General features: G+C 42.6%; 1 protein-coding gene and 1 non-coding gene across 3 annotated transcripts in view; both read right to left on the reverse strand.

The window, feature by feature from the left end:
- Positions 1 to 19,210, reverse strand: part of PABPC4 (poly(A) binding protein cytoplasmic 4) — a 69,086-nt gene that overhangs the window by 3,531 nt on the left and 46,345 nt on the right. The window contains exons 10-14 of one of the 2 annotated variants that reach the window (XM_044286357.1): positions 19,080 to 19,196; positions 13,621 to 13,739; positions 2,464 to 2,557; positions 2,194 to 2,324; positions 1,506 to 1,605 (exon numbers count right to left, since the gene is read on the reverse strand). In XM_044286357.1, coding sequence (XP_044142292.1) covers positions 1,519 to 1,605; positions 2,194 to 2,324; positions 2,464 to 2,557; positions 13,621 to 13,739; positions 19,080 to 19,196 — 548 coding nt within the window. In that variant the 3' untranslated portion in view covers positions 1,506 to 1,518. Of the gene's footprint in view, positions 1 to 1,505; positions 1,606 to 2,193; positions 2,325 to 2,463; positions 2,558 to 13,620; positions 13,740 to 19,079; positions 19,197 to 19,210 lie in introns of those variants that run through there. The other variant, XR_006388279.1, reaches the window with a different exon arrangement.
- On the reverse strand, positions 17,927 to 18,058 carry LOC122933544. Its single transcript, XR_006388496.1, has one exon. It is a non-coding gene; the product is annotated as a small nucleolar RNA SNORA55 (small nucleolar RNA).

Raw genomic sequence — 19,210 nt, forward strand, 5'->3', positions numbered from 1 at the left:
AGGGTTCCCAGGTTTGTTCTTGCATTTTTAGGCCGAATGCACACGGCCGTGTTCCGCGGCCGAGAGCGGTCCGTGGTAATCACAGCCTGGATTTCTGTTCAGAGCAGGAGCGCACGGCGTCATTGGTTGTGTCATTTTTGATCACTTAATTTTTTGTGGGACGAGACGCGACCAAAAAACAGCATATATGCCATTTTGACTTTTTTTTTTCTATTTAGTCGTTTTCCGTACAAGCTAAATATTGTTATATTTTAAAAGTATGGACGTTTTCACACGCAGCGATGCCCATGATGTATATATCATTAGATTGCTTCTTTCATAGACTCCAATGCATTAGCATTGGAGTCTATGGGGATTATACTGTGTTCATATGGAGCCCTGCCACAGGCAGGAGCTCCATAGGAACTAATGTACAGCTGCCTCCTGTCACACAAGAGGACATGGGCTGCTGCACAGTGCATCTGGCTCCCCCACTCCTCGTTCTTCCAGGGTTTTACTGCGTTGAGATGCCGTTTGACCATGGCATCTGAAGGATTAACAATTTGCGACCGGCATTACTGCCAGTCGAAGACTATTATTAGCCTTCTGTATTTTTAAATGCTCGACCACCAATGTATTTTTACGTGGGCGGTCGTAAAAGGGTAAAAGGGTTTTTCCAGAGAGACAATTAAAGGGGTCGGCCCATTTCTGCCTACTGTTGACCAACCTGTATGTAAGAGGACTACGTGGACTTACTAATGTAGCCTTTCTTCATATTCTGTGAAAAAGCCATGCTCACTTGTTAGGTAAATCATCTGTGCTGTCCGCACAGGGGTCCTGTCCATAAGATGGCTGCTGATGGAGGGGTCATATAACAGACACATCACTTAGCCGTCTCCACTTACACACACTGCACCTGCACTAAACTCCCGACGGTGCACGCGCGGACGGCAGCCATTTTATGGACAGGACCTCCGTGTGGACAGCATAACTGATAAAATCTAGAAAATGGCTCAGAATATCAAAGATCATAAGGGCAAATGAAATTATTAGCTACAGGGCCACACTGTTAAGGCCTCTTTCACATGAGCGATACGGATTGTGTCAGGATCTGTTCCGGAAAAAACTGATGGTTTTGCATCCAAGTTCAATCAGTTTAGTCTAAGATTGCATTCAGTGTGTGCGTTTTTTCCATGGCTACACAATCAGTTTTGATGAGTCTTTCATGCATGTGAAGAAAAACTGAAGAACAATCTACATCTCCTAGCAACTATGAGTGAAAAACGCATTGCATCCAGATTGCAAGCCCCATTCACTTCTATGTGCGTGAAAAACCACACAATATAGAACATGCTGCAATTTTTCCTGAACGCAGAGATGATGCATTAAACATACCGCATCCAGACAGAAAACTCGGTAGTGTGAGTCCTTACTGTATTTTGGGGTGTTTTGGAGCTGACATATTCCCTTTAAATGAGTACAGCTAAAAAGCACATTGTTTACTATAGCCAATATCAAATACTTACAGGTTACCCTGGTTCAAGAGGTAGCAGCAACGATCACCACCTTCTGAGCAGCGTCTTTCTTAGCTTGGTGAGCTTGTAAAACTGCAACAGCCTCTTCAACCTATGGGAAAATGATTTTCAGAGTGGTAATCTGTGATGGACTACACCATTGCTTTTCAGATTTTTAGTTAGTGAAAACTCCTTAGTTAATGAAACAGTTTGTGCCATAATTATGTAGAAACCTTTAAGGGGTTTACGCTAACCCCTATCCACAGGACAGGAAGTAACTATCAGATCAGTGGGGGTCCTACCGCTGGGACTCCCATCGATCACGAGAACGTAACCCCTGCAGGCCCCTTGCTGCTCCCTTAGAATGACTGGAGTGGCCAGTCGCACATATGCGCAGCCACTCCCTTAATTTCTATGGGAGTTATGGAGATGGCCAAGCGGTGTACTCTGCCATCTCTAGAACTCCTATAAAAATAAATGGAGCGGCCGCATGCATGTGCGGTCATTTTAGGTGAGCAGCAAGGGGCCTTCAGGGGGTACGGGGCCCCCGTTCTTGTGATCGGTGGTAGGACCCCCACTGATCTTAAAGTGATAACTTTTACCTACCAGAATACCCCTCTAACATATCTACAGCTCAAGTTTTAATTAAAATCATAGCCAAAGTTTTTATTTTAATGCAGCAAATTAAGATGATATTTACCTTGGAGCGCAGAGACTCTGGGGATTCCAACATGTGTAGAAGCTCTGAGTTATCAATTTCTAGCAGCATTCCTGTTATTTTACCCGCTAGTGAGGGGTGCATGGCTTGGATAAGAGGAAAGAGACGTTCTCCTATAAGAAACAGAATAATACATTAACATACATTTTCTATACTGACATTAAAAACATCTGAGCCATGCAAAAAAAAAAAAAAAAAACACTCCAAAAAAACACAAAAAACACATATACAAGCTACACACAGCTGACTCACCCAACATTTGTTTCTGTTCTTGGGGAGGGGCAGCGGCCAGCATTGAAGCTGTGAGTGGCTCCTGTCCCTGTACATGGACAGCAGGCTGGGGGTTCTGAAAAGGATATTACTTCACTACTGAGCACATGAATGTGTTCTAAGCTATGCAGCAGTGTAACGCATTTTGTATTTAGAGAGCGCACATTTAAACTCCTATATAACCCTCTACAACTGACTGGATGCCACACAGTGCAGATCCATTATATGACGTATAGGTCTTCTCAGTTTAAAGCAATCAGAAGATATAGGACAGAGGGGTCACCTGGAAATCTTAAAGATCTTTTCTGTAACATGTATAAACTGACCCTATACTATTATAGCCTTAACCCCTTTACGCTGTTTTCATTTTTTCTTCTTCACCTTCTAAGAGCCAATGCAATTCTGTCACGGTTTTTAGAGTTTAGTTCATACAGCATTCAGAATGCTCCAAAAAAAGTGACATGACAACCTTATACTTTGGGTCAGTATAATAATGAAACAACAGATTTTCATAAATTTGGATAATACTTAGTTTTGATCAGCACCATTTTGGGATGCATACAACTTTTTCATAAATTCTATGGTGGGAGATGACCAAAAAACTGCAATTTTCATATTTTTTCTTTACTGTGCAAGATAACAGAATATTTTAATAGTTCAGAGGTTTACACAAAGCTAGCTGTAGGTGTCTTAGGTAGGAAGCTGTCTTACATTTGGAACTGGAGGAGGATCCACTGAAGTTATGAAGACGCCAGTGCCTCTTCATAACTTTGGCGGAATCACCGACAGCTTAGGGCTGAGTACATAATGCCTGAACGCGCTGTCACAAAAAAAATTCTAATAAAATAAAAAAAATACTTTGATATCACATTGAGTAAGCTTGAAAATCTCTTCACAACTGCAGTCAAGAGATTTATTATTTTTTTATTAACTCAATGCCGCAATTTCTGAGACATTTTAAAGAGTAGCTATTTTTTCCCTTTATAGAGCAATATGTAAAATCACTCAAAGTATACCTTATATTATAAACCACTTTCCATTAATTAGTAGCACAAGTGAAGTTAAGAAACTTTGTAATAGATTGCTAGGAAAAACTGCACATTTTTAAAGCTTCACTGAGTGATCAGGTTTCATGCTACTCATAGAAGTCTAGGGAGGAGTTGCTGCAGAACAAGACCAAACGATTGAGATATACAGACGCTGCTAGGCTCTAGTAGACTTCACATATCACTCCAGTGCTGGATTCACAGCTATACAGCTCAGTGTAGCAGTGTAACGTTCTCCCATGCTGCTGCTTCTGAGATTGTGCTACAAGTGTCAGAGGAACAGAATTTCCAGTGTTATGTGTTTGAGAGTCATGATTAGCAGTTAGTCTCCTGCCCCTTCCTTCCTCTCGCCATAGACTTCTATGAGTATCATGTAACCTGATCTCTCAGTAAAGCTGACAAGCCACCTCGAGATTTGATTAGTGAATTCAGGGAGTGGGGGAGGAAATTAGCCTCATATATGAATAGGCATTTTCTCAAATAAGCTACATTACAAGGTTGTTAATCTTTACTTATACTATGGATTTATGAATAGTGGTTTATAATCGGTGGCACACTTTAACCACTTCAGCCCCGCTAGGTGAAACCCCCTTCATGACCAGGCCACTTTTTACACTTCTGCACTACACTCCTTTCACCGTTTATCGCTCGGTCATGCAACTTACCAGCCAAATGAATTTTACCTCCTTTTCTTCTCACTAATGGAGCTTTCATTTGGTGGTATTTTATTGCTGCTGACATTTTTACTTTTTTTGTTATTAATCAAAATGTAACGATTTTTTTGCAAAAAAATGACATTTTTCACTTTCAGCTGTGAAATTTTGCAAAAAAAACGACATCCATATATAAATTTTTCGCTAAATTTATAGTTCTACATGTCTTTGATAAAAAAAAAATGTTTGGGCAAAAAAAAAAATGGTTTGGGTAAAAGTTATAGCATTTACAAACTATGGTACAAAAATGTGAATTTCCGCTTTTTGAAACGGCTCTGATTTTCTGAGCACCTGTCATGTTTCCTGAGGTTCTACAATGCCCAAACAGTAGAAAAACCCCACAAATGACCCCATTTCGGAAAGTAGACACCCTAAGGTATTCGCTGATGGGCATAGTGAGTTCATAGAACTTTTTATTTTTTGTCACAAGTTAGCGGAAAATGATGATGATTTTTTTATTTTTATTTTTTTATTACAAAGTCTCATATTCCACTAACTTGCGACAAAAAATAAAAAATTCTAGGAACTCGCCATGCCCCTCACGGAATACCTTGGGGTGTCTTCTTTCCAAAATGGCAAAGTTCTTCTCACACATTTGGGCCCCTAAATTGCCAGGGCAGTATAACTACGCCACAAGTGACCCCATTTTGGAAAGAAGACACCCTAAGGTATTCCGTGAGGGGCACTGCGAGTTCCTAGAATTTTTTATTTTTTGTCACAAGTTAGCGGAAAATGATGATTTTTTTTTTTTTCTCTTTTTTCCTTACAAAGTCTCATATTCCACTAACTTGCGACAAAAAATAAAAAATTCTAGGAACTCGCCATGCCCCTCACGGAATACCTTGGGGTGTCTTCTTTCCAAAATGGGGTCACTTGTGGCGTAGTTATACTGCCCTGGCAATTTAGGGGCCCAAATGTGTGAGAAGTACTTTGCAATCAAAATCTGTAAAAAATGACCGGTGAAATCCGAAAGGTGCACTTTGGAATATGTGCCCCTTTGCCCACCTTGGCATCAAAAAAGTGTCACACATCTGGTATCGCCGTACTCAGGAGAAGTTGGGGAATGTGTTTTGGGCTGTCATTTTACATATACCCATGCTGGGTGAGAGAAATATCTTGGCAAAAGACAACTTTTCCAATTTTTTTATACAAAGTTGGCATTTGACCAAGATATTTTTCTCACCCAGCATGGGTATATGTAAAATGACACCCCAAAACACATTGCCCAACTTCTCCTGAGTACGGCGATACCAGATGTGTCACACTTTTTTGCTGCCAAGGTGGGCAAAGGGGCCCAAATTCCTTTTAGGAGGGCATTTTTAGACATTTGGATCCCAGACTTCTTCTCACACTTTCGGGCCCCTAAAAAGCCAGGGCAGTATAAATACCCCACATGTGACCCCACTTTGGAAAGAAGACACCCCGAGGTATTCAATGAGGGGCATGGCGAGTTCCTAGAATTTTTATTTTTTTTGCATAAGTTAGCGGATATTGATTTTTTTTGTTTTTTTTCTCACAAAGTCTCACTTTCCGCTAACTTAGGACAAAAATTTCAATCTTTCATGGACTCAATATGCCCCTCACGGAATACCTTGGGGTGTCTTCTTTCCGAAATGGGGTCACATGTGGGGTATTTATACTGCCCAGGCTTTTTAGGGGCCCTAAAGCGTGAGAAGTCTGGAATATAAAGGTCTAAAAATGTTTACGCATTTGGATTCCGTGAGGGGTATGGCGCGTCCATGTGAGATTTTATTTTTTGACACAAGTTAGTGGAATATGAGACTTTGTAAGAAAAAACAAAAACAAACAAAAAATGTCCGCTAACTTGTGCCAAAAAAAATGGCTGAATGGAGCCTTACCAGGGGGGGAGTGATCAATGACAGGGGGGTGATCACCCATATAGACTCCCTGATCACCCCCCTGTCATTGATCACCCCCCCTGTAAGGCTCCATTCAGACGTCCGCATGATTTTTACGGATCCATGGATCGGATCCACAGAACGCATGCGGACGTCTGAATGGAGCCTTACAGGGGGGTTATCAATGACAGGGGGTGATCAGGGTAATCAGGGTGATCACCCCCCTGTCACTGATCACCCCCCCTGTAAGGCTCCATTCAGACGTCCGCATGATTTTTACGGATCCATGGATACATGGATCGGATCCACAGAACGCATGCGGACGTCTGAATGGAGCCTTACAGGGGGGTTATCAATGACAGGGGGTGATCAGGGTAATCACCCCCCTGTCACTGATCACCCCCCCTGTAAGGCTCCATTCAGACATCCGCATGATTTTTTACGGATCCATGGATACATGGATCGGATCCACAGAACGCATGCGGACGTCTGAATGGAGCCTTACAGGGGGGTTATCAATGACAGGGGGTGATCAGGGTAATCACCCCCCTGTCACTGATCACCCCCCCTGTAAGGCTCCATTCAGACATCCGCATGATTTTTTACGGATCCATGGATACATGGATCGGATCCACAGAACGCATGCGGACGTCTGAATGGAGCCTTACAGGGAGGTTATCAATGACAGGGGGTGATCAGGGTAATCAGGGTGATCACCCCCCTGTCACTGATCACCCCCCCTGTAAGGCTCCATTCAGACATCCGCATGATTTTTTACGGGTCCATGGATACATGGATCGGATCCACAGAACGCATGCGGACGTCTGAATGGAGCCTTACAGGGGGGTTATCAATGACAGGGGGTGATCAGGGAGTGTATATGGGTGATCACCCGCCTGTCATTGATCACCCCCCTGTAAGGCTCCATTCAGACGTCCGCATGATTTTTACGGATCCATGGATACATGGATCGGATCCGTAAAAATCATGCGGACGTCTGAACGGAGCCTGACAGGGGGGTGATCAATGACAGGGCGGTGATCAATGACAGGGGGGTGATCAATGACAGGGGGGTGATCAGGGAGTTTATATGGGGTGATCAGGGGTTTATAAGGGGTTAATAAGTGACGGGGGGGGGGGGGGGGGGGGGGTGTAGTGTAGTGTAGTGTGGTGTTTGGTGGGACTGTACTGACCTACCCGAGTCCTCTGGTGGTCGATCCTAACAAAAGGGACCACCAGAGGACCAGGTAGGAGGTATATTAGACGCTGTTATGAAAACAGCGTCTAATATACCTGTTAGGGGTTAAAAAATTCGGATCTCCAGCCTGCCAGCGAGCGATCGCCGCTGGCAGGCTGGAGATCCACTCGCTTACCTTCTGTTCCTGTGAGCGTGCGCGCCTGTGCGCGCGCGTTCACAGGAAATCTCGCGTCTCGCGAGAAGACGCGTATATGCGTCCAGGAGGAGTAAAGCAACCACCTCCCGGACGCATATACATGTACGGCGGTCGGGAGGTGGTTAAAGGCTATATACACCTTCTGAGGCAATTATTTTTTCGATTGCATTTTACTCATTTTTGGCTAAAAATCAAATTTTCAATTGGCCTTTATTAAAAATATTGAGCCATTTTGTCACAATGGGTTAACTGTTTTTCTAACTGTGTGACTGGTACTCTCTCTTTGTTCAGTCATCTAATAAACCTTGTCTACTTTCACACTCACGTTTTGGCTTTTCGTTTGTGAGGTCTCTCACAAGAGGTCCAAAACGGATCAGTTTGCATTCTAATGCATTCTGAATGGAAAAGGATCCGCTCAGAATGCATCAGTTCAGTCTCCATTCCGCTTTGGAGGCGGACACCAAAACTGAGCCAAACGGATCTGTCCTGGCACACAATGTAAGTCAATGGGGGCGGATCCGTTTTCACTGACACAATCTGGCACAATAGAAAACGGGTCCGTCCTCCATTCACTTTCAATGGTGTTCAAGATGGATCCGTCTTGGCTGTGTTAAAGATTATACAAACAGATCCGTTCAGAATGGATGCAGACGGTTGTATTATCTGAACGGATCCATCCATGACGGATCCTCACAAAATGCAAGTGTGAAAGCAGCCTACTACTAAGAAGTCAAACACTTTTTTAAAGAGGACCTTTCACCGATCCTAAGATTGTGAACTAAGTATACAGACATGGAGAGCGGCGCCCGGGGATCTCACTGCACTTACTATTATCCCTGGGCGCCGCTCCGTTCTCCTATGCCCTCCGGTATCTTTGTTCACCAAGTTATAGTAGGCGGAGTGTGCCCTTGTTCTGCTGTAGCGCTGGCCAATCGCAGCGCAGAGCTCACAGCCTGGGAGGGTATTTTCTCCCAGGCTGTGAGCTCTGCGATGCGATTGGCCAGCAGAACAAGGGCAGACTCCGCCTACTATAACTTAGTGACTGAAGATACCGGAGGGCATAGCAGGAGACCGGAGCAGCGCACAGGGATAATAGTAAGTGCAGTGAGATCCCCGGGCGCCGCTCTCCATGTCTGTATACTTAGTTCACAAAGTCAGGATTGGTGAAAGGTCCTCTTTAAGCCACATTCTTATCATTAAGATAAGGATTGAGCTTTAATGCATGTTTATAATGTCAGAGAGCAGAGATAAGGAGCCCGTCAGCTCCCAAATGACGGAAAAGACAGAAAATCGACAGGCTGCTACTACAGCTACTATGTACACGAAAAAGGATTTCATATCTAATATATAAAGCCATGTGTATGTCCGCTAAAAGAATCTGCACCGTCGCATTTACAATCACAAAATTTGGCACACAGGTACATCAGGTGTCCGGAAAGGTTTTAGACTGGGTCTCAGCTCTCTAGGATGTACCGTTCCTGAGATATATATATATATATATATATATATATAAAAAAAAAAGCAAATATGGCACATCACATGACCTACATTAGCCAATAGAAGCCTGGGTCTCTTTCTTCATATCTCAACTGCCATACACACGTCACATGTCCCTAATCAGCCAATAGAAGCTTGCAGGTCCTTAGTCTCCACATACACACAGTTTTACACCAGGTTTCCATAACCCCCCAGACATTTTTCTTCACTGCTGTAGGTCAGCTTTAAAGGGGCATGGAGCTATAGATGAGACTGTTAAGGGAGCGGAGTGCTGTGGAGGTCACAGTTAAGGGGGCAGGCAGGATGGCTATTCAGGGCAGGCAGAATGATGGACTTAAAAACCCCGCCCCCAGGTCCAGCTAAGCCATGCCCCTGACATGTTTAGGTCACACCCCCTCCCACCCCGTAGCCGACGGGGATTGAAAAATGAAGGTAAAAATCAACTTCTGTCAGCTGCAGGGGTGTGAGGAAGCAGGAGCTCTGTACAGTATTAGAATGTAAAGAAAGTGAAGAGCAGGAAGGGAGGAGGATGGACCCGAGCAGTCGGGGCATATGGGCTAAGTATTAACCCCTACTGCCCTGCATTCTTGCAATTTAACCCCTTCTGGACTGCCCTGCCATAGACCCAGATACACCTGCAATACCCCTACCTTACATTGTGTGGTATCCCTGGCCTGCTTCCCTTGCAGTGTCACCCACACATATCCTGTTAACCTTTTCCCTCCTGCATTGCAGTGCCACATACCCTGTGCCAGCATTGCAGTGCCACATACCCTGTATCAGCATTGCAGTAACCCCTTTACTGCTGCCACCAATATTAACCACTGAGGTACCCCTAATACCCCTGCCCTGATTTATCCCTGTTCACCCCTGGCCTGAATTGTGTTCCCTGTATTATATCCATGGCCTGCATGTATTAACCCTTGCAGTGTAGCCAGGTGGGTGGGAGCTGCTGTTATTTACGTGTGTATGTAAGTGCGCTATTTAGTTGGTGGGGTGGAATTGTAATTGTGTATTGTATTGTGTTTAGTGTAGTTAGGTGTATTGTAGTGTTGTTTATATATTACTGTGTGCAACTATAAGTATATATATTTATATGTCCATTGATATAAATATATATAGTTATAGTAATATTTATAGACGTGTAATTGTTTTAATAAATTTCTTTTATTATTCAAAGTACAGCGTTTAGTTATTTATTGTAGTAGTCGCCACTGTAGTAGTAATAGAACGCACGCAGTTCAGGGAAAAAGTGTAAGTGCAACAAGGAAGGTAGTTATTATTTAAAGTATAAATAAGTCATCAATATACGACTCACGCCTATTTATGAATATGAATTATTGACATTAACGCAAAATATAATATCCCCTTTAACACATCCCTAGAGATCACTAATAAAGGGGCAGCCGGTGTGGAGGTCACTGTTAAAGGGGAGGGCACTGTGGATGTTACTGTTAAGGGGGAAAACTGCTGTGGAGGTCACTGTTAAGAAAGGAGGGTACTGTGGAGGCCACTATTAAAGGGGCAGCGGGGTACTGTAAGGTCACTGTTAAGGCAGTGAGGTACTGTGAGGTCACTGTTAAGGGAGCTGGGTACTGTGGCAGTGACTGTTAAAGGGGCAGTCGCTGTGAAGAACTCTGTTAAGGGGGCCAGAAATGGTGGAGGTCAGTTAAGGGGACTGTAACCTATGGTCAGTGTTAAGGGGCGGGTGCTGAAGAGGTCACTTATGACGGCTGGCCCCTGTGGAGGTCACTGTCAAGGGGGTGGGGTGCTGTGTAACTCACTGTTAAAGAGGACCTTTCATCCGTTTTGACACGGGCTAATTATGGTATTACCTTGTAGGGCGGCCCCAACTGATGCCATGGGTGTATTTTTATTTCAACCCCCCGGCTCCGAGCGGTCCGCTGTGATTGGATCGCGCTCACAGCCAGGGAGAGGGAGATGCCCACAGCAGAAGGGTCTCCTCCCCGTTGCGAGTTTAATGCTCATTATAATACAGTGCGTCAATTTGTAAAAAAAATATATATACACCCATAGCATCAGTGGGGGCAGCCCTACAAGGTAATACCATAATTAGCCTATGTCAAAACGGATGAAAGGTCCTATTTAAGCTTTTCATGACCAAGGGTCATTGATGCCCCTGTGACCACGTCTAATTTTGCAAATCTGACTTGTGTCACTTTATGTGGTAATAACTTTGGAACGCTTTTACTTATCCAAGCCATTCTGAGATTGTTTTCTCGTGGTAGTCATAAATTTGAGTAAATATATTTATGAAAAAATCCTGAATTTACCCAAAATTTAGAAAAATTAGCAATTTTCAAAATTTCTATTTCTCTGCTTCTAAAACAGAAAGTGATACCTCATAAAATATTTATTACTTAACATTCCCTATGTGTCTACTTTATGTTGGCATCATTTTGTAAATGTCATTTTATTTTTTTGGGACGTTAGAAGGCTTAAAATTTTAGAAGCAATTCTTAAAATTTTTAAGAAAATTTCCAAAACTGAATTTTTAAGGACCAGTTCAGGTCTGAAGTCACATTGTGGAGCTTACATAGTGGAAACCCCCATAAATGACCCCATTGTAGAAACTACACCCCTCAAGTTACTCAAAACTAACTTTACAAACTTTGTTAACCCTTTAGGTGTTCCACAAGAATTAAAGGAAAATGGAGATTACATTTCTAAACTTCACTTTTTTGGCTGATTTTCCATTTTAATCCATTTTTCTTTTCTTTAACACATTGAGGGTTAATAGACAAACAAAACTCATAATTTGTTACCCTGAATCTGCGGTTTACCGAAACACTCCACATGTGGTCGAGAACTGATGTAAGGGCACACGGCAGGGCGCAGAAGAAAAGGAGTGCCATATGGTTTTTGGAAGGCAGATTTTGCTGGACTGGTTTTTAGATGCCATGTCCAATTTGAAGCCCCCCTGATGCACCCTTACAGTAGAAACTCCCAAAAAGTGACCCCATTTTGGAAACTAGAGGATAAAGGTGCCAGTTTTATTGGTACTATTTTGGGGTACATATGATTTTTAATTGCTCTATATTAAATTTTTTTGAAGCAAGGTAACCAAAAAATTGCAGTTTTGGCACCGTTTTTATTTTTTACAACAATTATCTGACAGGGTAGATCATGTGCTATTTTTATAGAGCAGGTTTTTCCAGACGCAATGATATCAAATATGTCTACTTTCTTTGTTTCAGTTTTACATAATAAAGCATTTTTGGAAAAAAAATAATGTTTTTGTGTCTCCATTTTCTAAACGCCTTTTTTTTTTATCGTCTTGTGCAGGGGCTCGTTTTCTGCAGGAAGAGTTGACGTTTTTATTGGTACCATTTTTGGGTACATATGATTTTTTGATCGTTCATTATTACACTTTATGGTGCAAGGTGACCAAAAAATTGGTTGTTTTGGAACAGTTTTTATTTATTTATTTTTACAGCGTTCACCTGAGGGGTTAGGTCATGTGAAATTTTTATAGAGCAGATTGTTACAGACGTGGCGATACCTAATATGTATACTTTCTTATTTATTTAAGGTTTTACACAATAATAGCATTTTTGAAACAAAAAAAATGATGTTTTAGTGTCTCCATGTTCTAAGAGCTATAGTTTTTTTGAGCAACTTTATTATGTAGGGGTTCATTTTTTGCGAGATGAGGTGACGGTTTTAGGGGCCAGTGTTGTTAATTCCAGGGACCAGCAAGTGCAGAGAACAGCCAGCAAAGTTAAAAGCAGGGGGCACATATCGGAAGCTGCCGCTGATCGAGCAGAGGGCACAGAAGGGGCTGGCGGGACACATTACAGAGGACAGATGGGGGCTCAGATCAGGGCAGGGGGCACAGATTGGGGGCAAAGATCAGCTAATGCCGGCATTTTTACACTGCTGCGCTCCAATTGGTTAGTCTGCATAGACTAACTAATCGGAGCGATCATCAGCAAGGGACCACTCTGATTGGTCCCTTGCCCGCATTACTGGACTCTGCACTGTCCCTGACATATGCAGTGCAGGGGCAGAAGCTTTAATTCAAGCGCTTTGCAGCGCTTGGATTAAAGAACTGCCATGACTTCTATACACATGCTAGCTGCACAGGGCATGTGTAATTAGCACGTATATAGCCGTATGGCAGTCGGGAAGGGGTTAAAGGGGCAGGTCTTAGTGCAAAAACTATAGGTTTAGACTTAAAACTACATATTGAAAGTGGATCTAAAGCTTTTATTTTATGAAACAAGTCCCAGTGAGAACATAAATTACTTCAATTTTTTTTTTAACTCAGGCTGGAAACCTTCTAATGCAAGGAAAGTTATGATATGCTCCTTCAAGCTTGCAGGCAAGGATGGGGTGTTTACACAGCACACATCTTGCCCATACCGTGCAATGGTCTGCACAATTGAGCATGGACGGATGGTTGGTAAAGATTCTCCCAAACACTTGCAAAAAAAAAAAAAGTTGAAAGAAGTTTAAAACACAGTGCTGCGCATACTGTTTGAAAATCATTGTATGTCATCTCCAAATCAAAATCATAGATGTTGACCATTATTAGAAGTAGCTCTGTTATAAAGCAATTTTGATCTTTGATATTATTTTAGCAGATTAGCAAGTCAGCAATACGTACCTGTAGAGGCTGAACACCAGGGAGTGGGCAACGTGTGTACTTGTACGGAGGCACAGCTCGAGGGGGAGTAGAAGAGACTTGGTGTCGTGGACCTAAGGTCTGAGTAGCGGAAGATACCCCTATGCAAAAAATAAAATAAAAATGGTTTAAAAATTGCCACTAGAATCGATTAAAAGCATCATACATAACAGGTAATTACATATAAAAAGGTGAATCCTATTCTGCACACTGAACTGGAGAAATCTTTAGATTGCCTGCTGTCTCCTAGGAACAAGCCCTGCTGCACGGCTACTGTTCACAATAAGAGTATTAAAGCAATGTTTAAATCTGGGGAAAAGATATTGATAACCTATCCTCAGGATAGGTCATCAATATCATTCTGCTGTTAGAAGAGGCCAGGGGCTTTGTGAGCACCACAGCCTCTTCCTAGGCCAATGACATCACATGGCCTAGTTGCAGCTCAGCCCCATTCAAGTCCATGGGGCTGAGCTGCAATACCACGCACAGCTACTATATGATGTATGGCGGTGTGCCTGGAAAGCTGTAGGTGGGCAGCAGCGCTCACCAGAGCTCTCTGAAACAACTGATTGGCGGGGGTGCTGGGACTCAGACCCCCATCGATGTGATAATAATGACCTATCTCAAGGATAGGTCATCATTGTCTTTTCCAGGATAACTCCGCCTGAACTGGCTCATTATTATATATATATATATATATATATATATATATATATATATATATATATATATATATATATATTTATTAACAAAGAAATGTGGGCAGCACCACTGTCTGTGAGGTGTAAACGGAGTGCCAGCGGCTGAGTAGGCGATCCACCTCCAAAAATGTATAAAAATAACCTTCTTACTATCTGGATGTGCTGCGGAATTCCTTAGATATATATATATTAGAGCGAGCAGCCCCATAGCAAGAATCTAAATTGGGCCCCCTAACTCCACCCACTACCCTCCCTGACCCATCCTACCACATGCCCTTCCTCCTCCCCTGCCACACCCCTGTTGTATTCCTACTGACCCAGAGAATGAAGGGTACAGGTCAGTTTTGCCGCAAAGGGAACACCGTAGAAACAAAACCCGTAAAACGGTGGAGAAATTGTTATTTTTTTTCTATTCCACCCCATTTGGGATCTTTTGCCTGCTTCCGACTACATTGTATGCAATTTTTATTTTATTTTTAAACTTCTGTTTATTGAAAAGTACGGAATTATACAATCTTCCAGTATAAGAGAAACACCTCTCAATATACAGTTAGAATAACATGCATAGCTTTCACAGTACATAGTGTCATAATCGGATGGTATACGTACACACATTGAAGACATTTCTGATCATTCCATTTTTTTTTTATTTTTATTTTTTATAACCTCCCAACACGTTCCCTCCCCCCCTCCTCCCCTCCCCCCTTCATCTCAGACACTCACTTGTGTTATCAATGTTTCGTTAAAGCATGTATCTATTACTAAATACCTATTGGAATCCAATGCACATGACATATTCAAATCTAACCTCTCACCATCTACAATTGCGAGACACTTTTCGCATGAATCTGATACCATTTATCTGATGCCCTTAATTTCAAGTACCACTCCGTATATATAAACGGCCTGACGTGGACGACAATATCCTGTTCTAGCAGGAATGCTTCCATATATTTTGTATGCCATTTTAATGTACAACTTGTACCGAAAAAAATAAGCCTTCATATGGATATGTGAATGGAAAAATAAAGTTATGGCTCAAGGAAGATGGGGACGAAAAATTAAAATGCAAAAATGAAAAAAACCTCTGATATCTTACTGGTTAAAAGGGTTATCCAACCCCTATTATGCCCACCTAAATGCAACAGTTCTTCACCCTTATGGCCCCAGAATACGCCACATGACCCCTCCCCTCACAGCAATTAGGTCTCCTCACTCACAGCATCTGAGAGTGTTAAAAACCGGAAGTGTAGGATTCCTCTTCAGGCGTGCTTTCCCCCAGCGGAGATCGGGAAAAGCACCCTGTTCTAAAAATAAGCAACAGCCTGTACTGTACTAGGCTTCCAGGCTCATTGTTAGTAAATCCCAGTTTAGGCCACTAGGTGGCAGCACTGAACTGTGATATAAGTGATTTCTATATAGACTAATGGAGCAATTTACATCTGATGATTGTAAATTGTGGTCCACTTGGGGGACCTATCAAAAAGTAGGGATCGACCGATATAGATTTTTTAGAGCGGATACCGATAATCTGTGAACTTTCAGGCCGATAGCCGATAATTTATACCGATATTCTGTGAATTTTTATTTTTGAAAAAAAAAAATATATATATAATTCCTACACAAATCTGCTGAAAATGAATGTTTATTGTAAACGTGTAGATTTTTTTTGTAAATCTTTCTTTTTCATTTATACTTAATATTTTGATGGGTTTTTTTTGCTTTTTTTTTTTACTAACTTTTAGCCCCTTAGGGACTAGAACCCTTGTCCTATTCACCCTGATAGAGCTCTATCAGGGTGAATAGGACATCACACTGTCCCTGCTGCTCTGTGCCTTGTGCACACAGCAGCAGGGAGCCGACTACGGCAACCAGGGCTTCAATAGCATCCTGGCTGCCATGGTAACCGATCAGAGTCCCAGGCTTATACTGCTGGGGCTCCGATCAGAAGCTGCCACTGAGAAGGAGGGGAGAAGGGGACCCTGTGGCCACTGCCACCAATGATTAATACTGGGGGGCTTGGGGATGGGGGGTGCACTGTGCCAAAAATGTTTTTAATACTGGGGCTGGGGGGGCGCACTGTGCCACCAATGAAGGTAAGTCTCTCATTAATTCATATACAGGAGGCGAGAGCTGGCTGCAGAATCACACAGCCGGCTCCCGACCTCTATGAGCGGTAAGTCCGATCTGCGGCAGTTAACCCCTCAGATGCGGCACCTGAGGGGTTAACTACCACAGATCGCAGCTACTTGTCATAGAGGTCGGGAGCCAGCTATGTGATTCTGCAGCCAGCTCCCGCCTACTGTATATGAATTAATGAGAGCGTTATCTTCATTGGTGGTGCAGTGGCCACAGCCCCTCCCCTACTCTTGTCCTCCCTCCTCTCATTGGAGGCAGCGGCGGCACAGGGGGGAGGGAGACACTGCTTCCTTCTCCCCTGTGCTGCTGAGGGAACACAGATCGAGCTGACAGCAGCGCGATCCGTGCTCCAGATTAGTTATCGGAATATCGGCAAAATAGATGCCGATACAGAAAACTTTGAAAATCCTGAATATCGGCTGATAATATAGGTAAAACCAATAATTATCGATCCCTAACAAAAAGTAAAAAAAATGTAAAAAAAAAGTTTTGAAAATATATATATTTTTTTTAATTAAAATCACCCCTATTCCCCAAAATAAAAAGAAACAAAAAAATTGCATTATGGGCATCGCCGCATGCGAAAATGCCCATACTATTGAAATATTTTAAAAAGTTAGCAGTTAGCCCATATGGTGAATGGTGTAACAGAAAAATATTTTTAAAAAGTCAGATTCGCGTTTTTTTCATCACTTTATCGCCCAAGAGAATTGAATAAAAAGTGATCAAGTCATACACACCCCAAAATGGAATTGTCAAAAAATGACAGATCGTCCCACAAAAAATGAGCCCCCATACATCTCCGTAGACATAACTATAAAAAAGTTATGAGGGTCAGAATATTGTGATGAAAAGAAAAAAATAATTTATGAAGTGAGTCCTGTGTATTTAAGTTTTATTTAGACTCTATTTTTAAAATGTTTGTGGGGATTTCAACTCACAACCATCTACATTAAAGGCAAGAAGCTTAACCACTGGGCTATAGAGCCTAATGCTAAGTCATTGCTGAAAAACCTCATAGAAGTTTCTCTTGCATGACACAAGAGAAACTTCTATGGGTTTTTCAGTAATGACAGCACTGAGCTCTATAGTCCAGTGGTTAAGGGTCTTGCCTTTAATGTAGATGGTTGAGAGTTTAAATCCTCACAGAAACATTTCAAAAGTATAAATTAGAATTGTATACACATGGTGTCCCCCCAAGTATAGTGACCATGCTTGGGAATACCCCTTTCAAGTTCATAACACATAACACTGACTCCTAAGCTGGGAAATTCCCCACTCAGGGGGACTGAGCATATGGGAAGCAAGCAGGGCCACAGAAGAAGTGGCTGGGGCCTTCCCTGCGCTCCAGGCCCCCCAGTGCCACAGGCCCCATAGCAGCTGCGTGGTCTACCCATATTGGCAGTAGTCCACTGAGAGAGAGAGAAAGAACGAGATACATTTTTTTCAAATGTGGCAGAGGTGTAGAGACAGAACACAAGGTCAAGTATGCTTTGTCTGGATTTCCTCTGGATTTCTTTTAGCACATATTTCCCTTTCCTCCTGCACTAAGTAGCAGGGGCAGGATGAGTTTATAGTGCATTATTAAATATTCTACTACATAACTGCACATTATAACCTTTTTGTAAGTAGAAGTACAGCAAGGCAATGTAACATGGGAATGTTTATTGGAAACAGATCCAAACTTGTAAAAATGAAAAGATTAATTGGCAAAGGTAATAAATGGACACTAATGGCGGGTTTACACAGCCGATTGTCGAAGACTAACATTTCTGAGATCGTTCATTCCCTACAATCTGCCACGCTTCTCATCGGGTGAAATTGTTGTTTGTGCTTGCAAGTAAATTATAGTTTCTGGACATCAGATTGTGCTCTCTAAACAGCACTAGGCTGGGCACAAACAATGCAGCTGTATGAAGATTTGCTCGTTCTCATACTGTAGAGGTAATCGCTGCATGTAAATGCAGGGCTTCGCCCCCACTAAACAAGCAGCCAGTTGTCAGGAAAGAATGCTTCCTTCCCTATAATTTGTCTGTGAAGGTTCTCATTTATCCAGGTCATGGTATATCTTTTTAGGAATAAATCAGAATTGAGAAAGCTCGTTGGAAGAACGAGTGAAACGTTTTCAAGAAATCTACAGTAAGTCCAGTTGCCTTGATTTATTCTTCCCTATAATTGGCTGCTCCTCGGCCCACGTAAAAAAAAAAACATCATAAGGGGTGGGTGTGCAATATGGTCACCTATTCACAGGAATATGTGCAATATACTGAAGTTTATGTGACATGAATGGGCCGGCATCCATTCTGCAATGCGGACCCATTGATTTCAATTGGGCCGCAAAAAATGCAGAAGAACACAGTGTGCCCCGCAAAAAACACATAGAACAGGTCCTATTCTTGTCCGCAGCCATGGACAAGAATAGGCATTTCTATCACAGGGCAGGCCATGCGGGTCCGCAAAATGCGGAATGCACATGACCGGTGTCAGTGTTTTGAAGATCCGCAATTTGCGGACCGCAAAACACTTGAAGACGTGAGAATGATCCCTTAACATGAGTCTAAGGCTGAGAAAGAGCTCAAGTGCTACAGCAGTTTTTCTCACCAACTCTCTGGGCTACGTTGGGGATTCCACGGGTGCCCTGAGTACTTGAAGGTGGTAGATGGCGCAGTGACTGACGTGGGCCACTCTGGCGCAGTGAATTAGGTATGGGTTGGAAGCCTAAAATAAACAAA

The sequence above is a fragment of the Bufo gargarizans genome, chromosome 3 (genome assembly GCF_014858855.1).
Source record: "Bufo gargarizans isolate SCDJY-AF-19 chromosome 3, ASM1485885v1, whole genome shotgun sequence".
Lineage (NCBI taxonomy): Eukaryota > Metazoa > Chordata > Amphibia > Anura > Bufonidae > Bufo > Bufo gargarizans.